Source organism: Schistocerca gregaria, chromosome 1 (assembly GCF_023897955.1).
Source record: "Schistocerca gregaria isolate iqSchGreg1 chromosome 1, iqSchGreg1.2, whole genome shotgun sequence".
NCBI lineage: Eukaryota > Metazoa > Arthropoda > Insecta > Orthoptera > Acrididae > Schistocerca > Schistocerca gregaria.
This window is the reverse complement of record NC_064920.1, coordinates 522,714,309-522,739,664: the sequence shown is the minus strand read 5'-3', so window position 1 is coordinate 522,739,664 and position 25,356 is coordinate 522,714,309. Positions and strand designations below refer to the sequence as shown.

At 42.7% G+C, this 25,356-nt stretch overlaps 1 protein-coding gene across 1 annotated transcript in view; it reads right to left on the bottom strand.

The window, feature by feature from the left end:
* The window catches only part of LOC126354967 (odorant receptor Or1-like), a 65,966-nt gene that overhangs the window by 16,540 nt on the left and 24,070 nt on the right, over nt 1–25,356 (bottom strand). Inside the window, exons 3-4 of the mRNA XM_050005053.1 lie at nt 16,282–16,763; nt 7,183–7,282 (exon numbers count right to left, since the gene is read on the bottom strand). Coding sequence (XP_049861010.1) covers nt 7,183–7,282; nt 16,282–16,763 — 582 coding nt within the window. The remainder of the gene's footprint in view (nt 1–7,182; nt 7,283–16,281; nt 16,764–25,356) is intronic.

The window sequence follows — 25,356 nt, the reverse complement described above, 5'->3', positions numbered from 1 at the left end:
GATTTTAGAGGGACTCTTTCCCGTGATTAAGCCATAGGATGGCGCGAAAAAGGAGAGGTAAATATCATATGAACCCTTTGTTGCTTCCGATCACGTTCAGATTTCGTCGCATGGCTTTTAACACTGACGAAAACTTAACAAGCCACGATCGCTAAAAAAAGTATTTTACTGGGTATCTACAGCAATTGAGAGATTTATAAGAAATAAATTAACAAACGACGGAGCTGATCCCCCTAGGTACACAAAACGGGACAGTACACTGTTGCAGAAACAACGAAAAGGGCATATCAGATTTAAACGAAGGCAAAATCTCAAAGATTGGCGATCTTTTACAGAAGCTCGAAATAAAGCGCGGAATCAATGCGAGATGCTTATATAGTTTGCACTACGGAACTTTTTCTCCAAATGTGGCAGAAAATCCAAAGAGATTCTGGTCGTATGTAAAGTATACTAGCGGCAAGAAACAATCAATGCCTTCTCTGCGCGATAGCAATGGAGATACTATCGAAGACAGTGCTGCCAAAGCAGAGTTACTACACACAGCCTTCCGAAATGCCTTCACAGAAGAAGACGAAGTAAATATTCCAGAATTCGAATCAAGAACAGCTGCCAACATGAGTAACGTAGAAGTAAATATCCTCGGAGTAATGAAGCAAGTTAAATCACTGAATAAAAGCAAATCTTCTGGTCCAGACAGTATACCAATTAGGTTCCTCTCAGATCCTGATGCCTTAGCTCCATACTTAACAATCATATACAACCGTTCGCTCGACGAAAGATCCGTATCCAAAGACTGGAAAGTTGCACAGGTCACACCAACATTCAAGAAAGGTAGTAGGAGTAATCCACAAAATTACAGGCCCATATCCTTAACGTCGATATGCAGCAGGATTTTAGAACATATATTGTGTTCCAGCATTATGAATTACTTCCAACAGGACGGTCTATTGACACACAGTGAACACAGATTTAGAAAACATCGTTCTTGTGAAATACAAATAGTTCTATACACACATAAAGTGTTGAGTGCTATTGACAACGGATTTCAAATTGATTCCGTATTTGTAGCTTACCAGAAGGCTTTTGACACTATATCACACAAGCGGCTTGTAGTGAAACAGCGTGCATATGGAATATCGTCTCAATTATGTGACTAGATTCGTGATTTCCTGTCAGAGAGATCACATTTGATACTAACTGACGGAAACTCATCGACTAAAACAAAAGTGATTTCTGACGTTCCCCAAGGTAGTGTTATAGGCCCTGTGCTGTTCCTTATCTATGTAAAAGATTTAGGTGACAATCTGAGTAGCCGACTTCGCTTGTTTGCAGACGATGCTGTCGTTTAACGTCTAGTTAAGTCATGAGAAAATCTAAACAAATTACAAAACGATTTATAAAAGATACCTGTATACTGCGAAAATAGGAAATTGACCTTAAGTAATGAAAAGTGTGAGCTCATGCACATGAGTGCCAAAAGGGATCCGTTTAACTTCGGTTACACGATAAATCAGTCAAACGTAAATGCCTAGTAATTATAATTATGAACAACTAAAAGTGGAAATAACGCATAGAAAATATTGTTGGGAAGGTAAACCAAAATCTGCGTTTTATTGGCAGAACTCTTAGAAAATGTAACAGCTTTACTAAAGAGACTGTCTATACTACACTTGTCCGTTCTTTTTTGGAGTACTGCTGCGTGATCTGGGATTCTTATCAGATAAGATTAACGGATTACATGGAGAAAATTCAAAGAACAGCAGCATGTTTTGTATTATAACAAAACACAGCTGAGGCTGTCACTGAGATGATACGGGATTTGGGGTGGACATCATCAAAACAAAGGCGTTTCTCGTTGCAGCGAAATCTTTTCGCGAAATTTCAGTCACCAACTTTCTCCTCTGTATGTGAAAATATTTGTTGACGCCGACCTACACAGGGAGAGACGATCATCATAATAAAATAAGGGAAACCAGAGATCGCACCGAGAGATATAGTTGTTCGCCTTTCGAGCGAGTTGTTCGAGACTAAATAATAGAGGATTATTGTGAAGATGGTTCGATGAACCCTCAGCCAGGCACTTAAGTGTGATGTGCAGAGTATCTGTGTAGATGTAGAAGTAGATAAATAAACTCACGGCAACCGGAATACTAACGCAAAACAAAAACCAGGCTAATAATATCATGAATAGGTGATACTTCTTTTAATCTTATACCAACACTCCGATGTCTCCTAAAGCTATCATATCAAGACGGAGAGAACATAATCTAAAAATCTCTTGTGTGTAACCCAGACATAGTCACAGTCTCAGATGCATAGTGCACTGCTGAGTCATTTCGAGCACTACAATTCTCAACCCATTCTCGTAAGCTTAAGTCATAACAGCCTAGTTTGTCACACAGCCTTCGAATTCTCGGGTTCAATCGACACATATGAATCTATGAATGAACCAAATATGAACTTTGATACGAGACAAGAGACACCAGCGTCCATCAACAGTCTTCAGCTAGATGCATTCTCTTAATTACTCCCAAAACAGCTTCTTGAGTATGCTGGATGAGCCCCTCAGGCAAACACGTGGAGTGCACAAGGTGATACAACACTTCCCGGCGATGAGTCGGTGTCTGGGTGAAGGTGGCACTTGATCTGCCTATGGTGTCTATAGCAGCCCACCAAGCACACCCATTCGCAGCACTTTCCAGTCTATTGACAGCATTCAGGACGATTTTTATTGCTTTATATCACCATTTAACTCTTCCCATGCCCGATAAGAGCATTCACAGTGGGACTGCATTACCTCTGGTGCTATATTTTTCTGAATAGCGAATAATTAATTTTAAACTACGCCTACAGATTCTCCTTTAATTTTTGGATCTTTTACACTATAGCAGCAGTGGGGCGGATAGCTAGAAATTCATTTTAGTCTATTCAGTTTTATACTAATATTTTATCCATCACGCAACAAGCGCTTGTAAATTCCTGTGAAAGGTAATCTGAAAACAGTCTGCACCCCGCTTGACTACATTTCCAGCCATTGATACCTAAGAAAAATCTTATTTGATTCTATGGGTCCTGAGGAAGTAGCTCCTGAATTCATTTAAGCAAGGTTTCAAGAAAGAACTCGTATATTCAGAACCCCTTTGTACCACAAGCACAATATGTTAACATTTCAGCTAAACTGTTTTCTTTTCCCAGCTCAGAATCCAAATCCTATTCACCGTTTTATAAATTGTATGTCTATGAAATAACAGTCAGGCAATCAAAGATGTGAAAGTGGAAAGTTTAATGCATTGCTCGCCACGCGGATTTTTAGTACTAGTACCACAAAAAAGCTCGTTAAACCAGAACAGACTAATGTTAACGAGAAAGTTCAGTTTTATACGGTGCGAATCAAGTATGGTGACAATGTCTCTCAAAAAATGAAGTCTCATGCTTCTTGACAGAGCGTAGGGAAACGATGCGGGAGACCCGCACCGCCGTGCTACGCAAGGTCCTAACGGAGGTGGTTTGCCATTGCCTTCCTCCGACAGTAATGGGGATGAATGATAATGATGATGACGACACAACGAGATCCATTCACTCTGGCCAGGTGACAATCCCTGACTCCGCCGGGAATCGAAGCCGGGATACCGTGCTCGGGAAGCGAGAGCACTAACGCGAGACCACGAGCAGCGGACAATCTCTCTCAAGATGACTTAAAATTTTCTCTGCACATTACGAGGCTCGTAACAGACCGACACTCACTCGCTGACCTACTGTTACATACTGCCGCTCAGCGCTCTGCTGCGACTGCCTATCTACTCCCGGTGCTAGCAGCAATGGAACACCCGCTTTTCGATCGCCAGCGCCCCCAAGTCTGTATCCGGAGAACAGCTTTCTGGCCACATTACATTTCTAACAACATTCCCAACTGGGATCATAACTAATTCCTCAATTTTGCTACAGTAGATAACTGTGTAAAATACATATTAGTCATTCGCCCCTACTGTTCAATCTATTCATCGAAGCAGCAATGACGGAAATAAAAGAAAGGGCCAAGAGAGATATTAAAATTCAAGAGGAAAGCATATCAATGACAAGATTTACTAATGAATTTGCTGTCCTCAATGAAAGTGAAGAAGAATTACAGAATCTATTAAATGGAGTAAACAGTGCAGTGAGTACAGAATGTGGAATGAGGGTAAATCGAAGAAAGACGAAAGTTTTGAGAAGTAGCAGAAATAAGAACAGCGAGAAATCTAACAATAAAACTGGTTATCAAGAAATAGACGAAGCTAAGGAAATCTGCTACCTGGGCAGCATGACGGACGGACCAAGGAGGACATAAAAGCCAGAGTAGCACAGGCTAAAAGGGCATTTCTAGCCAAGAGAAGTCTACTACTATCAAATATAGGCCTTAATTTGAGGGAGAAATTTCTGAGAATGTACCTTTGGAGCACAGCATGGTATGGTAATGAAACATGGACTGTGGAAAAACCGGAAAAGAGGAGAATGGAAGCATAAGAGATGTTGTCTTACGGAAGATTGTAAAGTTAGATGGGCTGATAAGGTAAGGAATGAGGAGGTTCTCGGGAGTATCGGCGAGAAAAGCAATGTATGGAAAATACCGACAAGAAGTAGTGACAGCATGGTAGGACATCTGTTAAGAGATCACGGAATAACTTCAACGATACTAGAGAGGAGGTGTACAGGGCAAAAATTGTAGAGGAAGACAGACATTGGAATACGTCCAGCAAATAATTGAGGACGTAGGTTAGAAGTGCTATTGGCACAGGAGAGGAATTTCTGAGAAGACTGATGACTCAGAAAGTAAACTACTTAAGTTTTGATTCTCTACTCGAATAAAGATAGCTTGTATGACTTTTTAAACAAAACATTTAGTAGTCACTGTCCTCTGAACTTCTCTTTCTGTCGCTGCTATTATATTTAAGTCCACTGGATAACGACTATTTTTTTTCTTAAAGGTAAAACATATTTTGCTTATTTTTGGGTGCTAATTTCATGTGGAGCACATAATTTATCAATCACGTTAAGATTTTACACAAATCGAGACTATCTGTGAGGTAAATAAAATGTATCAATGTAATAACCACAATAACGCCGACACTGTTTTGTCATATTTGGCGGTGTTACCTGCTGAAAAAAGTTGTTTTATTTCATAGACTGTAATAGAACTACTACAAAACGAGCACAAGAGCCCAATAATTCTGCCCTTAGTTGGATGGAAAAACGTATTATTGGATTCTCTGGTGCCCCCAAAAAAGTACTCACCTTGCTATAAAACTTGAGTGTATCAAACAATTTACAGGTATTAAACACTCACCAAAAGATGGTGACACTTGGTAACGTTACGTGTCGCCCAAAGTCTACGTATGAAGGTGATGACAGGGGAAATCATTAATTATTTAATCAGCTTTGGAAAGAAAACTGTTGTTTTGCGTGTAAAATGCACCGATTTTGCTCTTAGATGATTTCTACACACCTTCTACACCAGTGTACCAAGGACAAACATTGTACTCTCATTTTATCACAATAAAGAAATAGGAAACCAGGAAGTACATCGAAGTAGTGTTATACGAAGGTGTCTGTATCACACAAAATAGTTATTAACCAATCATTTTCAGTCTTCACCTAAAGCTCAGATACGTCTGGATCGTTTTCTGATAGCGTAGTCACGTTTCGATCACCATTATTCTTGCTTTGCGCAACGTCCCTGTCTCTATAGTACCCTTCTTCCGACTTCATCCGTTAGTTAATTAGTTAGTTTCATGAGTCACTTTTGCACGATACCGTAATAAGGTGCAACGAGTTAGTTGACAGAATGTTAATCTACTTGGTATTTAAATATTATCACATGCTGGCCGTTTACATATCAGTTCATGTAATAAAATACAGTATCTAGTTTAAAAACACAAGTAAGTATGTAACCCTTTCGTATAAAATAAGCTACAAGTGTATAATAAAAAGACGAGCAGAATACCCAACAAAAGGATTTACTTAGAAGGAAATTTTGCAGCTTATGTCAAATTTAGCTTTGCTATCTGCGATATATTCAACATCTTTTGGTAAATGATCAAAGTTTTTAGGAGCAACATTATTCAGGGATTTCTGAGTTAAATGAAGAGTAAAGGAAGTCAGTTTTTTTCTCTAGTACCGTAATCTCGGATGTCATTACTTCTTCTGAACTCTAACGGATTATTTATAATGCGTCTGGCCAGTGGATAACTGGGCACTAGTCGCTTGATCCGATGAATCCCCTTTCATGTTATATCAGGTCCATCGTCCTGTCTCGATGCGCCACATCCAGGCGAAAGGCTTTCCAAACAGGCACCGTGCTACGTACTTAGAGCGCTGCTGGTACTATATGCTATATTGGACATTTCCCCGGGCCTCCGTGGGATAGTTGATAGAAATCAAAAGCTCCATAACGGTAGTGAACCACATTAATGTTATTGTGGATCACCTTCATCACTTCATGCTAGATGTCTTCGACGACGGCGATGGTATCTTTTAGTAGAGTAATTTGCCATGTCACAAGACTAGAACCATCGATAGCAAGGCGAAGGCTTCACTGGAATCCAAGGGCGCCCTGGCGGCGTCGAACCTCAGACCCCAAGGTGTGTGGCCGACGACTAGCTGAAGGAGACTGTCTGGCTCGACACATAGGTCTGCAGCACTCCATTGCCGAACTCTTCACTGAACCGTTCGCTGTTAGTAGCACCCTCGCACACTGATGTTTTCCTGCTGTTTTGCTGCGGGGGTGGCACGCACAGCTGAGTGACGCGATGTTGCGTTACCGGAGTCTTGCCTCACGTGTCGTAAGGTGTGGGGTGTTTTGGAGCATGCCTTTCGGACGATACTTTAGTGACTGAGTCCCAAAATTCCTTCGCGTGTCAGTATTCTGTCCGCATCGCAACAACCCTTTGTTTCAATTTTCTACCTAGAATTTGTGTTTGGAGCTACTAACTAATTTAAGATTCCGAAGATATTTGGTGTAATGTATGACTGTAAGTTATACAGATATCAGGAGGGCAGTGGACAGAACTTGTTGCCCACTCCTCCTGAATTCGACTCGAATCTTTCAACCACTTTGCACAGTATTTTAAAAGCTAGTATAACAACAAGTTCAAAATATAGATCACTTTTAATTTTTATGACTAAAGAACAAAAGAATCTACTTACTATGCTGGCTACAAACAAGCTTGAGCATAGGTTTGCCATGTTGACGAATAGGAGACTGAATATAGACACATTCATCGCTGACTGCAACAGGGAGACAGATCTATAACAAAACGAGCAACAGGTTAGAAATAAGACTTACCTAAATTAAATTCGTTTTGTTCTACTAGGCGTTACATGCCACTTCCTTTCATGTTGTGCTCTTAGCATATAAAGTCATTAGCAAAAAAAATTTCAAATGGTTCAAATGCCTCTGAGCACTATGGGACTTAACATCTGAGGTCATCAGTCCCCTAGAACTTAGAACTACTTAAACCTAACTAACCTAAGGACATCACACACATCAATGCCCGAGGCAGGATTCGAACCTGTGACCGTAGCAGTCGCGCGGTCCCAGACTGAAGCATCTAGAACCGCTCGGCACAGCGGTCGGCATTTTTTAAATAAGATGGGGAAGTCATTAAGAAGTTTTGATGATGCAGTATAATTTTAAGCATCTCTGCTAAACAGTCACATTTTCCAGTGTTCATCGTTCCAATTTAGAAATCGTATTGTTTTGAGTTTATGTGAGTTTCATTCCAACTGCTGCCATTGTAACACGGAAATATTTTACAGTTTTTATTACTTTCCAGCGCTATCAACTTCTCCTTTTGCAGCTTTACCAACAATTTTATTCAACTTTCTCTACTATCATTCTGTATATACGAATTCCCCCATAATTTCACTTTGGTGAATTTACTTTTCTTCTTTCATCAATATGTTTTATAATCTGGAAACTATTCGGTCCCGTCATATTAATGTAACCACTGAATACATTTGACGTCAACATGTAATAGCAATTGCAGACGGCAGATGGCAACACTAGCAGTGGAGGACAAATAAAGCGTGGAGGGGGGAACGCAGAAAACAGGGAGGTCGTTGTCGTAATGCTGAAACGGAGCGATTTGTCTGAGGTCCAAAAGGGCATGATCACTGACTTTCAGGTCAAGGATGGAAGCATTTCCGAAATGGTTAACTATGTAAGCTGTTCGCGTGCCGCCGTGGTTAACGTATACCGTGCATGAGAAAATGGCGCTATCCAAAACTGGCGCGCCGAAACAACTCTGGGCATAGATGACGCGAGTAAACAACGGCAGCAGAGATGTGTACGGGAGAACAGACGTGCAACCGTTGAGTAAGTGAATGCCCAAGTGAACCAAGGGACTACCAACAGTGTCTCCTCAACTACTGTTCAGCGAACGTTGCCGCGTGTGGACCTCCGCAATAGGCGCCTGGTTCATGCACTTATTCTGACAGCTGTTCAGAGGCGACGAAGGCTGGAATTTGTACGCCAGTATCGCAACTGACGTTCCGCTGAGTGGCGAAGGCGTTCTTTTAAGATTCATCTCGTTTTATGATTCATCGGACACATGGGCATTGCTTGTATGGAGTGCAGTACCCTGCACCAACTGTCGGAAGGGTCCAGGCTGGAGGGCATTCGCTGGGTTATCTTGTCGTTCTGGTAGGCACAATGGATCAACGGAAGTATGTATCTATCCTTGGGAACCATGCACACTCCCAGATGCAGTTCGCTTTTCCTCTCGTTTTTCCTCGACACGATGGCATCCACCAGTATGACAATGCAAAGTGTCATACGACTCACAGTACATACACGTGGCACTAGGAGTTCCAGGATGTGTTTAACATACTCCCGTGCTCACCAAAGTCCTCGGATTTAAATCCAATCGAGAATCGGTGGGACCATCTCGATTTGGCTGTTCGCGCCACGGAACCTCAACCGAGAAACCTAGCGCAGCTAGTCGCAGCACCGAGGTCGCCATGGTCCCACATCGCTATCTGTACCTTCCAGTACCTGACTGACTCTGTTACTGTACGTCGTGCAGTGGTCCGTACTGCAAAAGGTTGTTATTTAGATTTCTGACTGGCGGTCATGTTAATATGAATGGACATCGTATAAGGGCAATTCAAATGAAAACGACATAGAATGAGAATTTCACTCTGCAGCGGGGTGTGCGCTGATTTTAAACTTCCTGGCAGACTAAAACTGTGTGCCGGACCGAGACTCGAACTCGGGACCTTTGCCTTTCGCGGGCAAGTGCTCTACCATTTCTCATTCTGAAAACACCCCCCAGGCTGTGGCCAAGCCATGTCTCCGCAATATCCTTTCTTCCAGGAGTGCTAATTCTGCAAGGTTCGCAGGAGAGCTTCTGTGAAGTTTGGAAGGTAGAAGACGAGATACTGGCAGAAGTAAAGCTGTGAGGACGGTGCGTGAGTAGTACTTGGGTAGCTCAGGTGGTAGGGCACTTGCCCGCGAAAGGCAAAGATCCCGAGTTCGAGTCTCGGTCCGGCACACAGTTTTCATCTGCCAGGGAGTTTCGAAAACGACATAGATGGAAAACAAGGATTTCAAAAGTAATACCCAAAACTGATAATACATCCGTACCACCGTGGGCTCGTGTACCTCTTCATCCGAAGCAATCGAGGGCAACGAATGTCTGTTTCAGGTCTCCAGAAATATGGAAATCGCAAGAGTAGACCGTCCACATGTTGCCGAGATTGTTTCGAGTACACAGAAAGTACGTAATATATACAGAGAATGCAACCTGAAAAAGAACATTCTCACAACATTCCAAAACTTTTTTGTTGAGTCTTTGTGCCCATTACTTTTCGCATCCCATATCTCTTGCCGTAGATGTATTTCACTGATGAAATTCATATTTCTTTCACTTTACTGGTGAACCGTTACCGGTGAATCACAAGACAGCATTAACATAAAGATTTGACTTACTTCATATCAGTCTAATGAATTCCTTTAATGAGACGTCTGGTATCAAGAGGTATATCGATGAAATTTGTAGTTGTAATAGGTATGTTGAACATCTGTATGATTAACCGGTACCCATAAACTAAAGGGTGATCGCAAATATAACGAGACTACAGTCTTTCACATTGGCACTGGTAACAACTCCCGGACGAATTCCTTTTAAAGGATATATTCAAAAAATGTTTTAGCATTTTGTAAAAGGTATGAATTCAGCAATAGTTTTGGAAGGAGTTCGCTCACTTAAAAAAAAAAGAATCCACGGAGTCTGAGTTCTACTTTTCTTGCAAACTTTTTCGCTTATGGAACAAAAATGCAGGAGAGCCGCTCTCAATTTTCGTAGCTCGCTTTCCTCCATTCCGCGGCCCTAGTGCGGCTCCTGTATATATTACCGAGGCAAAAATGTATTGCTGGAAACATTGCCGGGAAACAGTAGCCGGCAATTTAGCCGAACATGTGCCTGCAATTAAAATAGGTAGCTATATTGCTGGTAAATATTACGGAGCTATGTTGTCGGTAATACACTGTTTTATGGCCTACATAAATGTGCCGCAAAATCCTCAGGCAGAGAGAAGTTGTTCCCCTTACTCTTCTTAGCTTCTTTCATGACCCTGGGACTCTGCCTTGATAATGTGTGTAAACTTACTTTATGTGATCTCTTTCCATTTCCAAAATTCGTCTTGGACATCAATTGTTCTGCAACTTGTCTTCTAAATTGTAACAGAGAATTTTTGTAAAAATTGCAATAAACAATAAATTTATTGTTAAATGTAATATCAATATCTGTGCCACCATTTAGAATCAGCTTTGAGCAAGAAGTACACCCATACTCAACTACTTCGATTTCTTTTTATAATGTGTAAGTGTGGGGGGACGTGGAGTATTTACTTTTGTATTTTTTACTTCTGGTACCAGTACTCATTTTATTCCCATTGTTGTAAGATACAAACTATTCTCTTGCCTTCGTCTAGGAACACAGTTACGCCCATATTACAAAAACTGTGCTCCAAGTCAGCTGTTGTTAGTTACTCGTTCTCTGCCATTTGAGGCATAGCCTTTCTCTCTCTCGTAACCGTCCCACAAGCATGTATATTGCATGTTATCAGCATCACAAGCGACGTCAAGTTCACAGCTTGGGATTAAGCTGCGACGTTGGGGAGGATAGCAAATAGTGCTAATATATGGTAGGAAGAACACACGATTCAAGTTCTAGGTAATATGCAGTACATAGCGTGTGAGTTACACAGAGAAACCACCTCTCGCAGTAACTGCACTAATCCCAATTGTCATCGAGTCGAATGACGAACACCGGTATCTCATTCCATGCTATTTCAGTGACAATCCGTAATTCATCAGAAGGTGATAAACGTGGAGAAACGTCCTGACCAAGGCAACGGTCAAAACTTTCTGTATCGAGGACAGCACGAGCACCTTGCGGTCTTACATTATCTCGTTGAATACCTCAGAGACAGGTCTCAACACTCAACCTCGATAGGCCACGGTGCTGCTGTCGAATTCCGAAAGACACTGGTGGACGTTTCTCCTTCGTACAGGAGGCCTGCATAAGCTTCTCACAAAGAAAAACATTCATTTGCGAGTTCTGAATGCTGAGCAGGCTGCCTAACCTTTTCTGCTTATATGCAGAATGTAAATGACACTGCTCCTGCTTATTTTGGACACTTACAGTGAACTGCTAACCATCTGAATATTGATGTCACTTTGATATTCCTTGCGTGCCGATGTCTTGGGGTAACATTTTAAAAATCAGAATTGTATTTCCTTCATCCACAGAACACTGCAGCTCCCAGTAGCAAGTAGCCCTTTCTTCTAAGCATTCATGCGCTGTACAGGGACAGATGAGGTGGTTGTTACTGACTACATTGTACTTTCAACAGTGAGCCATATACATGCCGTATGAATATTTTACCATTAAGTGAATCTAATAAAACCTGAAGAGTTAAAACTAACTATAACTGTCTCGTATGCTAGTCTTAAGAACTGAGGCAACAGTAATAGGTACAACTGGCTACACTACTGTGTCCTACTGGGATCAGACGACACTAACGCTTATGAAACACGTAATTACAAAAATGAAAGTATCACTACTCAGCGCGGTCGGTTAAACGGTTTGTGATGTTACTGTCACAATGCGACGTTACTATCACATATCGCTAGGCAATATTATCTTGTTTTCTGCGGCTAATTCGCAGTTTTCTAGTGAGTTTATTGGAGCAGTGTATCTGAGACGGAAGCCATAGTAGGTGTCGTGCTGCCGGAAGTATCTCTATAGCCTCAGTTGTCGGCAGAAAAACAGTCGCTGAAACTCATTTATCTTTTTCTTTTCCTTTTTCCTGCGTGACTTCAAACGCCCAACTCGCCATTGTGGCAGAGTCTGTAGCGTTCTCTATAAAAATTTGGTCCAGTCAATAGTATTGCGTCGCCCTGGACAAAATTGTAAGTTGACCAGTCATGAAGACACTGCTCCAGCCGAGTGCCAACTTCGTCTTCAAAAATGTAACTTGTACCAAAACAAAGTTCCATGCTGTTTCCCTGCTTTTTTATGACATTAGCATCAATTTCCGACCGATCCATTGGCAACAGCCCTCACCCCGGTTCCTCCCGTGTAGAGTTTTTAGAAAGCAGAGAGAAGCCATTGGGGCTTGTCGGGGCAAGGTACACTCCTGGAAATGGAAAAAAGAACACATTAACACCGGTGTGTCAGACCCACCATACTTGCTCCGGACACTGCGAGAGGGCTGTACAAGCAATGATCACACGCACAGCACAGCGGACACACCAGGAACCGCGGTGTTGGCCGTCGAATGGGGCTAGCTGCACAGCATTTGTGCACCGCCGCCGTCAGTGTCAGCCAGTTTGCCGTGGCATACGGAGCTCCATCGCAGTCTTTAACACTGGTAGCATGCCGTGACAGCGTGGACGTGAACCGTATGTGCAGTTGACGGACTTTGAGCGAGGGCGTATAGTGGGCATGCGGGAGGCCGGGTGGACGTACCGCCGAATTGCTCAACACATGAGGCATGAGGTCTCCACAGTACATCGATGTTGTCGCCAGTGGTCGGCGGAAGGTGCACGTGCCCGTCGACCTGGGACCGGACCGCAGCGACGCACGGATGCACGCCAAGACCGTAGGATCCTACGCAGTGCCGTAGGGGACCGCACCGCCACTTCCCAGCAAATTAGGGACACTGTTGCTCCTGGGGTATCGGCGAGGACCATTCGCAACCGTCTCCATGAAGCTGGGCTATGGTCCCGCACACCGTTAGGCCCAACGTCGTGCAGCCCGCCTCCAGTGGTGTCGCGACAGGCGTGAATGGAGGGACGAATGGAGACGTGTCGTCTTCAGCGATGAGAGTCGCTTCTGCCTTGGTGCCAATGATGGTCGTATGCGTGTTTGGCGCCGTGCAGGTGAGCGCCACAATCAGGACTGCATACGACCGAGGCACACAGGGCCAACACCCGGCATCATGGTGTGGGGAGCGATCTCCTACACTGGCCGTACACCTCTGGTGATCGTCGAGGGGACACTGAATAGTGCACGGTACATCCAAACCGTCATCGAACCCATGTTTCTACCATTCCTAGACCGGCAAGGGAACTTGCTGTTCCAACAGGACAATGCACATCCGCATGTATCCTGTGCCACCCAACGTGCTCTAGAAGGTGTAAGTCAACTACCCTGGCCAGCAAGATCTCCGGATCTGTCCCCCATTGAGCATGTTTGGGACTGGATGAAGCGTCGTCTCACGCGGTCTGCACGTCCAGCACGAACGCTGGTCCAACTGAGGCGCCAGGTGGAAATGGCATGGCAAGCCGTTCCATAGGACTACATCCAGCATCTCTACGATCGTCTCCATGGGAGAATAGCAGCCTGCATTGCTGCGAAAGGTGGATATACTCTGTACTAGTGCCGACATTGTGCATGCTCTATTGCCTGTGTCTATGTGCCTGTGGTTCTGTCAGTGTGATCATGTGATGTATCTGACCCCAGGAATGTGTCAATAAAGTTTCCCCTTCCTGGGACAATGAATTCACGGTGTTCTTATTTCAATTTCCAGGAGTGTATCTGTATTAAGGATTGTAACTAGCGCAATTCCGGTAGCGCGAGCCATATTCTGTGCAGTTCGTTACTTCCTTATATTCTCACTGGACTTGTATTGCTTATGTTGGTTATATTTGTGGATTCTTATTGTAAAGCTGACTCTGATTACGCGAGCTGTCAGATAAGCTGACCTTGTTGGGCCAGCCTCGTACAGTGTTCCACAGATTTCGGTACCTACCACTATGCCAGCGTCATTTTGAAATTTAATTTTACTACAAAGAACTTTTCTGTCTGTTAATCTCATTGTGATTTATGTCAATTATCAGAGCAATTAAATAACTGTTAACTTTATCTTGACTCTATTTTCGAAAACATTTTACGTGTCCTACGTCTTGTCCTGGCTGGGTGACTCATTAAAAAACAAATATAACGGGTTTTAATCCCAATTGATTCCTTTCACTATCTCGGTGATGTCTTTGTGTGCAGTGGCCTACTGCACGGATAACTTACTCACTACTTTGTTAAAGCAAAGAGCATTGCACGTGTTCGACTTGCATCAGCGAAACACTAGGCTAACTGTTAAAGTTTCTTTTCATTTTCACAGTTAAGCAAGCAATAAATTACTAAACGAAACGCACTGCATAACCAAGTAAACTAAGGTTTTTGCTAAAAAAAATGGATCGTAAAATTATGTACAATATTAGCATTATAAATAAGCAGTACTTTTTCTGTATCTTATTTCTAGTAAAATTGGCCTTCAAAACACGTATTACAGTTACATGGTTTATCTGGGTCTACCATAACGTTGCAAAGATGTTTTGTAAAAATTGATATATAAAGATTTAAAATGCAGAAATACGTTTTGAGGGACTTACGAGTTTTCACTTTACTACGTAAATGTAATTTTGTTTTTGTATTTATGAACAAAGCTTTATACTTTGGTCAGCTTTCTCGTAGTATGATTTCCCATTTAACTATGTAATTGTAGTTTGTTTTATTTTTTTGTGAAAAGATAGTCACACATGGTTTGATTTATGTCATCAGATAGTCCTTGATGTTTTTAAAAAAGTTATATAATATTCGTTAAACAAAGTGGGTCTCAGGGTGAGAGCCCAGTGTTTTGTAAAGCTTGTAATTTCTTAACTTTTAAAGCCTTTTTCGAAACATTGTGTCAATACAAAACTAGTTCTATCTTTTAAAACTCTAATTATGTAAAATACATGTACAACACAGGAAATAATCGATGTAAAATATGTAACTGCAGCAGTATGTACCACACATCAATTTGCATGTTTTGTTTAGAGTTAGTCAGTAGCGAGTTAATTGCGAGTGTGTTGCACCTGAAGAAGAGTTATGATAGGTGTGAATTTGTTTTTTGAGGAAATTGTCGGTGGTAGCGCTGTAAAGTATGACAATTATGTTATGTAAATTAAAGAGAATGTACGCTTTGCATTACTCATTGTAGTTTTTGGGACCTGAATCATTTAAATTACAGTCTTGGAATATACCATTGATTTTGCAGAAATTAAGGCCCCTGTCTCCTCATCTGAAGCTGTAAGCTATCAGTAAGGTAAGTTAATCTTTTTATGGAAGGTTCCATGAAATTTGATAAAATAGTGTTATTTTTTGTATTTGCTCATATTAACTTTTTTTGCTATATAATATTTTATATATAATTAACTAGCATTGTGAGTCATCATATACACTCAAATAAATTATCTTATTGTAGAATCTCTTCTATCAATTTTATTTTGAGTTGATCACAAGTCAGACTTAAGTTTGTATTTGCTTAATGTATGTTTATCTTAATCATCACCTTAAATTTCCAGTGTCAGGCAAATTTATGCACTCCCATGATAAAAGTAATATTTCTTCTCAAGCTTTTAGATTGTTCATTGGAGGTTTTTAGAATTTGGTTGCTTCCTTAATGTTCCTGTGTTTTGTTTATCATGTGATACAAGTTCTCTGAAATTGATTTCATGTCTGTAATTGTCTTAGAGTTCCATATGTTCCTTGTGGCAATGGATGTGGTAAACAAGAATACAAGCTATTATTTAGTCTCAGAGGCAGTCCTCTCACACAAAGGAACTAAAACGTAGCTATCATTTTTTCGTTTTGGTTTAGTATGCACACCAAAATGAGCGATCAGAAGCAAAAATGAAAGAAAAAGGCTATGAGAACTTCAGCAGCGTGTGTTATACATGATATCTGCACTGCTAACCTTAGGATTGCCTGATGATGAAGCACATTCTTGACTAGTTGTTGATGAAGCCACTCATGTGCAGCTTTCTCTGTCAATGTCTGTTCACCAAGGGACTGGCCACTGGTAATTACTGATAATCGTCGGTCTTTTCTTTTATATCCCGAAATAAATCCTTCTCCTTCAGTTGTCAACATTTCCAAATTTATGTGTTCCATTGCAGAAAGATTGTCGTTCAGAACTTCTAACTCGGCTGCCACCATCAGCATCATATGAACAAAGAAGATGTCTATGCTGAGACAGGACTCAGTTGCAACCAGAACAGAGAAAGATTGGACGACATACAAAAATTCAAATGTTGGCGAACTGTAGATGTCAGCTGGGAGCCAGACTGGCACCGGCAGCTGGCACTGAGCCTCCATCTGCTCCTGGTCGGTCTTCGTGACGATTCGGGACAGCAGCGGACAGACCGCCCAGGCAGTCACCGCCGGCACTGCCACCATCTGCCCAAACAAAGAAGACACGTCATCGCAGTTCTGGGAGGACTCTTTGGAAGCAACATCTATACATAACACTTGACTGATTTAGTACTTGACTGTTTAATCCCACCTGGACCTAACAATAACTTTCGTTCATCTCCTGCAGAATGCAAGGTCAAGTTTTAAGCCATTCTTGATACTTAACTATGCAGCGGAATGCTTGCTGTGTTGATTCGACCCCGAGTATTTGACAGATGTGGGCAACAGTCTATCACTATTTATTTTTTAAAAAAATAGAAACTTCGAGTGGACTGTGGTACATGGTTGGATTATTTAGTGACTGTCCACAAAAGAGACACCGCAACTAGGGGTTACATTCATCGTACCCCATATCTGTCAAGCCAGCAGACCTAAAAGTGAAACGTCATTAATTCCAAATGTATTTGCAGTAGCGTAGTATAATGGCATGTCAGAGAAATACGTTTTAAATAATGACAAAAGTGTCGAGGAATCAGTTTTTATAGTTATAGATCTTGTTGAAGGAATGAAAGCAGCATTAGTCTCCACCTTCTTTTTCTTCTATTGCCTTCTACAAATTAGGCCTATTGAATTGCTTTGGCCTCAGTTTCCTTTGTTAACTGGCCGTCCCATGCCCCTCTTTCGTTTTGGTTTGTTTTACAACGCCATCAGGAATCCTTGTTTCTCCATTCGTTCCAGCTGTTCCTTCAAGTTTCGGTTACGTTCTTCTATTTCGTCACTTACCGCAAAAATATTCATTTCTTTTCTATAAGATAATGGGTACTCTAGTTCTACTGTATGGTAATGAAACCGGGTAATAAAGAGAAAAGATTTCAGCCCCGTTCAGGGGGCTGAAATGAAATTTTTGCAAGTATCAGCGTGAGTATTGAATTTATTTAATGTTTATTATTATTGTTATTATTACGTTTATTATTTATGCTACCTGTAGTGCACTGTTAATCATAAGTTATAATCTACATCTGTGTTACGCTAGCCACACTACATTTTACGCTTATGAAGGTTTGTAGTGAAACGACCTTTAGAAACCTTACCTAACACTCACAGTCCTGAGTCTGCTCCAATAACAGCCCTCTACACCAGTAACACGTTCACGAAATAGATTCTGCGGAGCGTAAACACGCTTTAGCATCAACACAACTGCTATGCAGTAATTCAGTATGGGCTGTGTCATCAAACGGGACATTTGGTGATTTAAATCAGTATACTCTGGTAACAAATACAGTGATTTCTCTTCCCATCTATATTTGCGACTCACTTTTTTTCTTTTTTTTCTTCTACTTAATTTTTTGAAATTATATTATGTATATTCTGTACACTATTTTTTTCAAATTTTTCAGCCTTATGTTATTGACTTTTCATAAACGGTGGGTAATTCCCAAAATACTTATTCACTATTTCACTCATTCCACCTATTCATACCTCGTTCTCAAAGTACGGTACCGGACCGAAATACCAGTATATTCATGTTCACATTTAATATGTAGATGAGCAAATCCTACACTAATCTACACGAACGACCAAAATGGTTTATTGCTTCCCTGGTTCCTATTTCCTGTTCGTACCTCCTCCACCTCTTTAGTGTTTATACCCATTTCTATAATGTATTCTCTTGTGTCTCAGGATCCATTTGTATTTCTTAATCTCATTATTTTTTTGGCCTCAGCGACACAAATATTCATCGTAATGCGATCCCCGACTGCTGCAAATCGTGGAGCTCCGCCGAACCGCCTTCTGATGACCTCACTCTCCGTGCCCAGGGACAAACTGTACTTCTGTCGACAGCAGATGCTCCTAGACTTTTCACAAGCGTTTGTGAATATTCCCCACACTTTCTTTCTCTGCAGTGGGAAATTCAATGGTGACACGTTACTTGTTACGTACACGACCTACAGTCGCCATTTTGAAGCTATCCTGCAGCTACGTTATCTGTCGGAAGTTACGGAAACTAGGCGCGCTCACTCAGAAGACTTCAAATAATACACACGTAAAGTTTCGCATTCGTAGCATTGTTTTCCACTAAGAAAAAAAAATTGCGGTGCATTACTTTCTGGGCAACCCTAGTACGTGTGAATCTTAAGCCTTTTTTCCTAACAGCATTCAGTTTCTTCATCTCTATTTTACTGTCTTCTGCTACATCTTCCTCTCCTTATGAATTACAAAGATACAAATTTCATCCTCCTCTCCAAATAATTAAGCAACGTCATCCCAAAAAGAGGCATTGACACGAAGAACACCAGCTGAGAACAATTTCAAGAACATCTCTCGGCGGATCTCGCAGTTTTTTCGAGGCATCAGAAGAAGGGATTGACACAGCACTGCAGCGTCTTGGACTCAGTCCTCCTCGTCGGAAGAGGCACAGCAGCAACTGCATACACATTCATGCCGAAATTACCGAAGACAATAGCATTTGTTGTAAATGGCAGATCGTTAGAAATCCCACAACGAAGCGTCTGCTCAACCACATGCACCGAGAAATACGCCAATAGAGGTTCCACTCTAAGACTCAGCGACGGCTTCGTCGGGAAGGAGACAAGTCGCTTACTCGACAAAACAACACGTATTGCTCAGCGAGCCCAATGCGAATAATTTCCAGCCAATCGATGATCCAATAATGGACCAAGCACATGTCAATGTGGCTCACAAAATGCTTTCCCGATTCCTGGGAGAACACGTAGATAAAGAATACTTAAGGTCAGTTACTGCTGAAGAGGTCTGCTGTCAGTATCACCGCCTCGCACCAAGGAAGGCGGACCTCATCTACGACAACAAGCTGCTCCACTGCTACCGCCGGCTGTTGACCACTTGACGGACGTATTCAACACAATGATGAGAACTGACAACTTCTCTGAACTGCGGAAGCACACAGAGATCGTGGCCATCCTCACGCCTGGAATAGAAACCCGCTCTCCGAAAAGTTGTCGACTGATAAGCCTTCCCTATGGAGTGTCCATGGTTTTCGAGCGTTTCTTCCTGTGACGCCTTCTCGTTCGTATGGAAGCAGAAAACATTTTACCAGTCGTCCAGTTCGGGTTCCGAAAAGGCTACTGTGTTTGAGCCCCAACACCAAACGCGAGACTACTGCATAACTACACTCCCGGAAATTGAAATAAGAACACCGTGAATTTATTGTCCCAGGAAGGGGAAACTTTATTGACACATTCCTGGGGTTAGATACATCACATGATCACACTGACAGAACCACAGGCACATAGACACAGGCAACAGAGCATGCACAATGTTGGCACTAGTACAGTGTATATCCACCTTTCGCAGCAATGCAGGCTGCTATTCTCCCATGGAGACGATCGTAGAGATGCTGGATGTAGTCCTGTGGAACGGCTTGCCATGCCATTTCCACCTGGCGCCTCAGTTGGACCAGCGTTCGTGTTGGACGTGCAGACCGCGTGAGACGACGCTTCATCCAGTCCCAAACATGCTCAATGGGGGACAGATCCGGAGATCTTGCTGGCCAGGGTAGTTGACGTACACCTTCTAGAGCACGTTGGGTGGCACGGGATACATGCGGATGTGCATTGTCCTGTTGGAACAGCAAGTTCCCTTGCCGGTCTAGGAATGGTAGAACGATGGGTTCGATGACGGTTTGGATGTACCGTGCACTATTCAGTGTCCCCTCGACGATCACCAGAGGTGTACGGCCAGTGTAGGAGATCGCTCCCCACACCATGATGCCGGATGTTCGCCCTGTGTGCCTCGGTCGTATGCAGTCCTGATTGTGGCGCTCACCTGCACAGCGCCAAACACGCATACGACCATCATTGGCACCAAGGCAGAAGCGACTCTCATCGCTGAAGACGACACGTCTCCATTCGTCCCTCCATTCACGCCTGTCGCGACACCACTGGACGCGGGCTGCACGATGTTGGGGCGTGAGCGGAAGACGGCCTAACGGTGTGCAGGACCATAGCCCAGCTTCATGGAGACGGTTGCGAATGGTCCTCGCCGATACCCCAGGAGCAACAGTGTCCCTAATTTGCTGGGAAGTGGCTGTGCAGTCCCCTACGGCACTGCGTAGGATCCTACGGTCTTGGCGTGCATCCGGGCGTCACTGCGGTGCGGTCCCAGGTCGACGGGCACGTGCATCTTCCGCCGACCACTGGCGACAACATCGATGTACTGTGGAGACCTCACGCCCCACGTGTTGAGCAATTCGGTGGTACGTCCACCCGGCCTCCCGCATGCCCACTATACGCCCTCGCTCAAAGTCCGTCAACTGCACATACGGTTCACGTCCACGCTGTCGCGGCATGCTACCAGTGTGAAAGACTGCGATGGAGCTCCGTATGCCACGGCAAACTGGCTGACACTGACGGCGGCGGTGCACAAATGCTGCGCAGCTAGCGCCATTCGACGGCCAACACCGCGGTTCCTGGTGTGTCCGCTGTGCCGTGCGTATGATCATTGCTTGTACAGCCCTCTTGCAGTGTCCGGAGCAAGTATGGTGGGTCTGACACACCGGTGTCAATGTGTTCTTTTTTCAATTTCCAGGAGTGTATGTGAATTGACGTAACTTCCACGTACCTGCTGCCGACGGTGTGTCAACACATCGTCCCGTCACCGCCAGTGTACAGCAGTGTACAGCACGATCCTTTATACGTTGTATACAGCAGACATGTTCACAAAAGCACGGGCGAAGCTGGCCTTGTCCGCTAATGACACAGACTTGTGCACCAAGGGCCTCAATATACAAATACTGTGGCGGCTACTTCAGACGACGATAAATCAACTCGGCGTCTGAGCGACAAACTGGAGGCTAGCTTTCAAACCAAACAAGACACAGGCCATCATCACTACTAACTGGGCAGGAACAGCAGCTCTACCTCTCGTCACCGTCAGAGTAACACCCATAAAAACGGTGTCACCTGCCTGATACCTTGGCGTCAAACTGGACAGACATCTAACGTGACGTCAATACATAGTAGAAGTATGAGGCATGGCCCTTAGACGACTCAGGGACATATATCCAGTTCCCAATCCACATTGTACCATGTCGGTATCGCTGTCTACAAATGCTTCAACACTCAAGTATGCAACATTTGCTTGGGGCAATGCTACCGAAACCTATATCCTACAGCTGCAAAGAATTCAGGACAGAATTTTTGAGACTAGCACTCTACATGCCTCTAGACTATTGATAGCGAGAGCCGCACCTTCTAGCTGACGTACGGCGACTGAAAGAACAATGTCGAGAAATTGCAAGGACGTTCTACCAACATACTGCTAGCTCTTCGAAAGCACATATAAAGACCTTGACAACAGAAGTGAGTGATAGCTCACTCTACGATGGCCACATCACTTTATGACCAAAAACAATAGCTAAAATAAACTACTGGCCATTAAAATTGCTACACCACGAAGATGACCTGCTACAGACGCGAAATTTAACCGACAGGAAGAAGATGCTGTGATATGCTAATGTTTAGCTTTTCAGAGCATTCACACAACGTTGGCGCCGGTGGCGACACCTACAATGAACTCATATGTGGAAAGTTTCCAATCGATTTGTCATACACAAACAGCAGCTGACCGGCGTAGCCTGGTGAAACGTTGTTGTGATACCTTGTATAAGGAGGATAAATACGTACCATCACGTTTCCGACTTTGATATAGGTCAGATTATAGCCTATCGCGATTGCGGTTTATGGTATCGAGACATTGCTGCTCTGTTTGGTCGAGATCCAATGACTGTTAGCACAATATGGAATCGGTGGGTTCAGGAGGGTAATACGGAACGCCGTGTTGGATCCCAACGGCCTCGTATCACTAGCAGTCGACATGACAGGCATCTTATCCGCATGTCTGTAACGGATCGTGCAGCCACGTCTCGATCCCTCAGTCTACAGATGGCGACATTTGCAAGACAACAGCCATCTGCACGAACAGTTCGACGACGTTTGCAGCAGCATGGACTATCAACTCGGAGACCTTGGCTCTGGTTACTCTTGACGCTGCATCACAGACAGGAGCGCCTGCGATGGTGTATTCAACGACGAACCAGGGTGCACGAATGGCAAAACGTCATTTTTTCGGATGAATCCAGGTCCTGTTTACAGCAACATGAAGGTCGCATCCGTGTTTGGCGACATCGCGTTGAACGCACATTGGAAGCGTGTATTCGTCGTCGCCATACTGGCGTATCACCCGGCGTGATGGTATGGGGTGCCATTGGTTACAAGTCTGGGTCTCCTCTTGTTCGCATTGACGGCACTTCGAACAGTGGACGTTACATTTCAGATGTGTTACGACCCGTGGCTCTACCCTTCATTCGATCCCTGCGAAACCCTACATGTCAGAAGGAAAATGCACGACCGTATGTTGCAGGTCCTGTACGGGCCTTTCTGGATACAGAAAATGTTCGACTGCTGCCCTGGCCAACACATTGTCCAGATTTCTCACCAACTGAATACGTCTGGTCAATGGTGGCCGAGCAACTAGCTCGTCACACTACGCCAGTCACAACTCTTGATGAACTGTGGCATCGTGTAGAAGCTGCATGGGCAGCTGTACCTGTACATGCCATCCAAGCTCTGTTTGACTCAATGCCGAGGTTATCACATGTCAGTTCTAGTATAATATATTTGTCCAATGAATACCTGTTTGTCATCTGCATTTCTTCTTGGTGTAGCAATTTTAATGGCCAGAAGTGTATACCAAAACTGTTACTGGGTTAGCAGCACTAGGTTCCACTACCTTTGCTAGGGGTAATGGCAACCACATGTAAGAACCAGATGTAAAATCATCTTAAACTACAAGTTAAGAATTTCCGTTACTGACGTTCGCGTCAGGTCATGATCCACACACAGATCGTTCAAGCAAAGACAGTTGACGCATGCTTGTAACACGCTACTGCAAGCTGACTGCTCTCTACTGGATTCAACTACTGATTTCTACACAGTCTATTAATTACTGTTTTCATAAAGACTTTGCTAGGACTTACGTACTTTCTGATATTATTTGTCCAACAAGAAGTAAAACAGTAAAAAAATTTTACACCCTGTTTCTCTTCATATCAATACTTTAAAAATCCTTTCGCAGATTCTTAAGAACTTGCATACGTCTCTGGTACATTTGCTCTTCCATACCTTCAGTAGAGCCCTTCTTTCTCTAAGTTTTTTATTCGTCTTTTATGAATTAAGTTTTTTGACATTGTTAATCAGGAGATACGTGAACTGTTGTCATTTTTATTCATTTTTGGGATAAAAACCACACGAAGTCAAAATTCCACGTGAACTCTTTATTTGGATTGATTTCTGGCTTCGACAAACACTCTAGCCATCTTCAGATCATAAAACATTCTTGATTAGTGTTGGTACCATTACAGCTTCGCACATCCTAAAAATCTTTCTTACAATGACAACATCCATAGATGACAGAATTAAAAACAACTTTTCAACGTTCATGGCCAATGTAGTTGAACGATGGTCATAAAAGAAGGGCGTTATGCCGCTACATCTTAGAAACTGACACAATCAGTATTTGTATCATTTTGTAACATAGATTGTTATTTTGTAAAAAGAGATCATCGTGTGCGATCTTGACTTCATGGATTTTCAAACCTTAATGCAGATAAAAAATATTATGAATCAGCCTCATAACTCATTAATAAAAGCTGCAAGATATAAAGTTCCCTTTGGGTTAAACTCGAAGTTGGATAAATAGTTCTCCGCTACAGTTACTTTTTGTGACCTCATTGCTACTCAATGCACTGTACTTTCTTCTTCGAGTTCCCTAATCACGCTACCACCCCTGTTGTAGTGTACTCCAGTTCTTCCGTTTTCCCGCCACAAGGGATTAGATATTCAAAAAAAATCTTGACCCCATTATATTTCATTGTTCTGTAGAGAAACTGGGGCTTTTAAGTAATACACAGGATTTATTTCCTTCCTTTTAATGAAATTTACAATTCTGTCTGGCTGTCCCTGATGCCTACTTTATCCCTTCAACTACTTCATTTACTTCAATTGTAAAATATTACAATTTTTTATCAGTGTTTCCTGTAATACGCTAATTTTTATTCTCATATTTTTCTTACAGATTAAAATTCAGTTTTTCAGTGGTTTGTTTACTCTCTTCTAATTTGTTCAGAGCTCCCCTTAAAAAATAATAATTGACTCTTTCCACGTCCCAGAGACCTCTCTCCAAGGGATCCATGGAAAACGATAAATGTAATGTAATATCTTTTAGCCCAAATTCCATTTTATCTTTTAACTCTTTCAAATATTTCCACCTCTCTGCCATATTTTTGTAAGATTCCATTCTTCTCTAGATTGTTAACAACCCCAGTAACTGGCTCACAAAAACCGCTGAAATGTTAGAACCGACTTTAGTTTTCATTATCAACCTATGTTCTAGAGTCTCTACTACAAGTCTGACTTTTAAGTTTTTTATATAAAGTACCAAATAATTTGTCATGTCTTTTCCCCATGATTACTACTTTGATCTCCATTTTGCCTGGTATCAGATTCAACAAATCTTTGGATTTTCGTTCCAAATTTGCAGGTTCAGGACTTTGGAATAATTTCTCATACTCTTTTACCAGGGAACAATTACAATGTGCAAT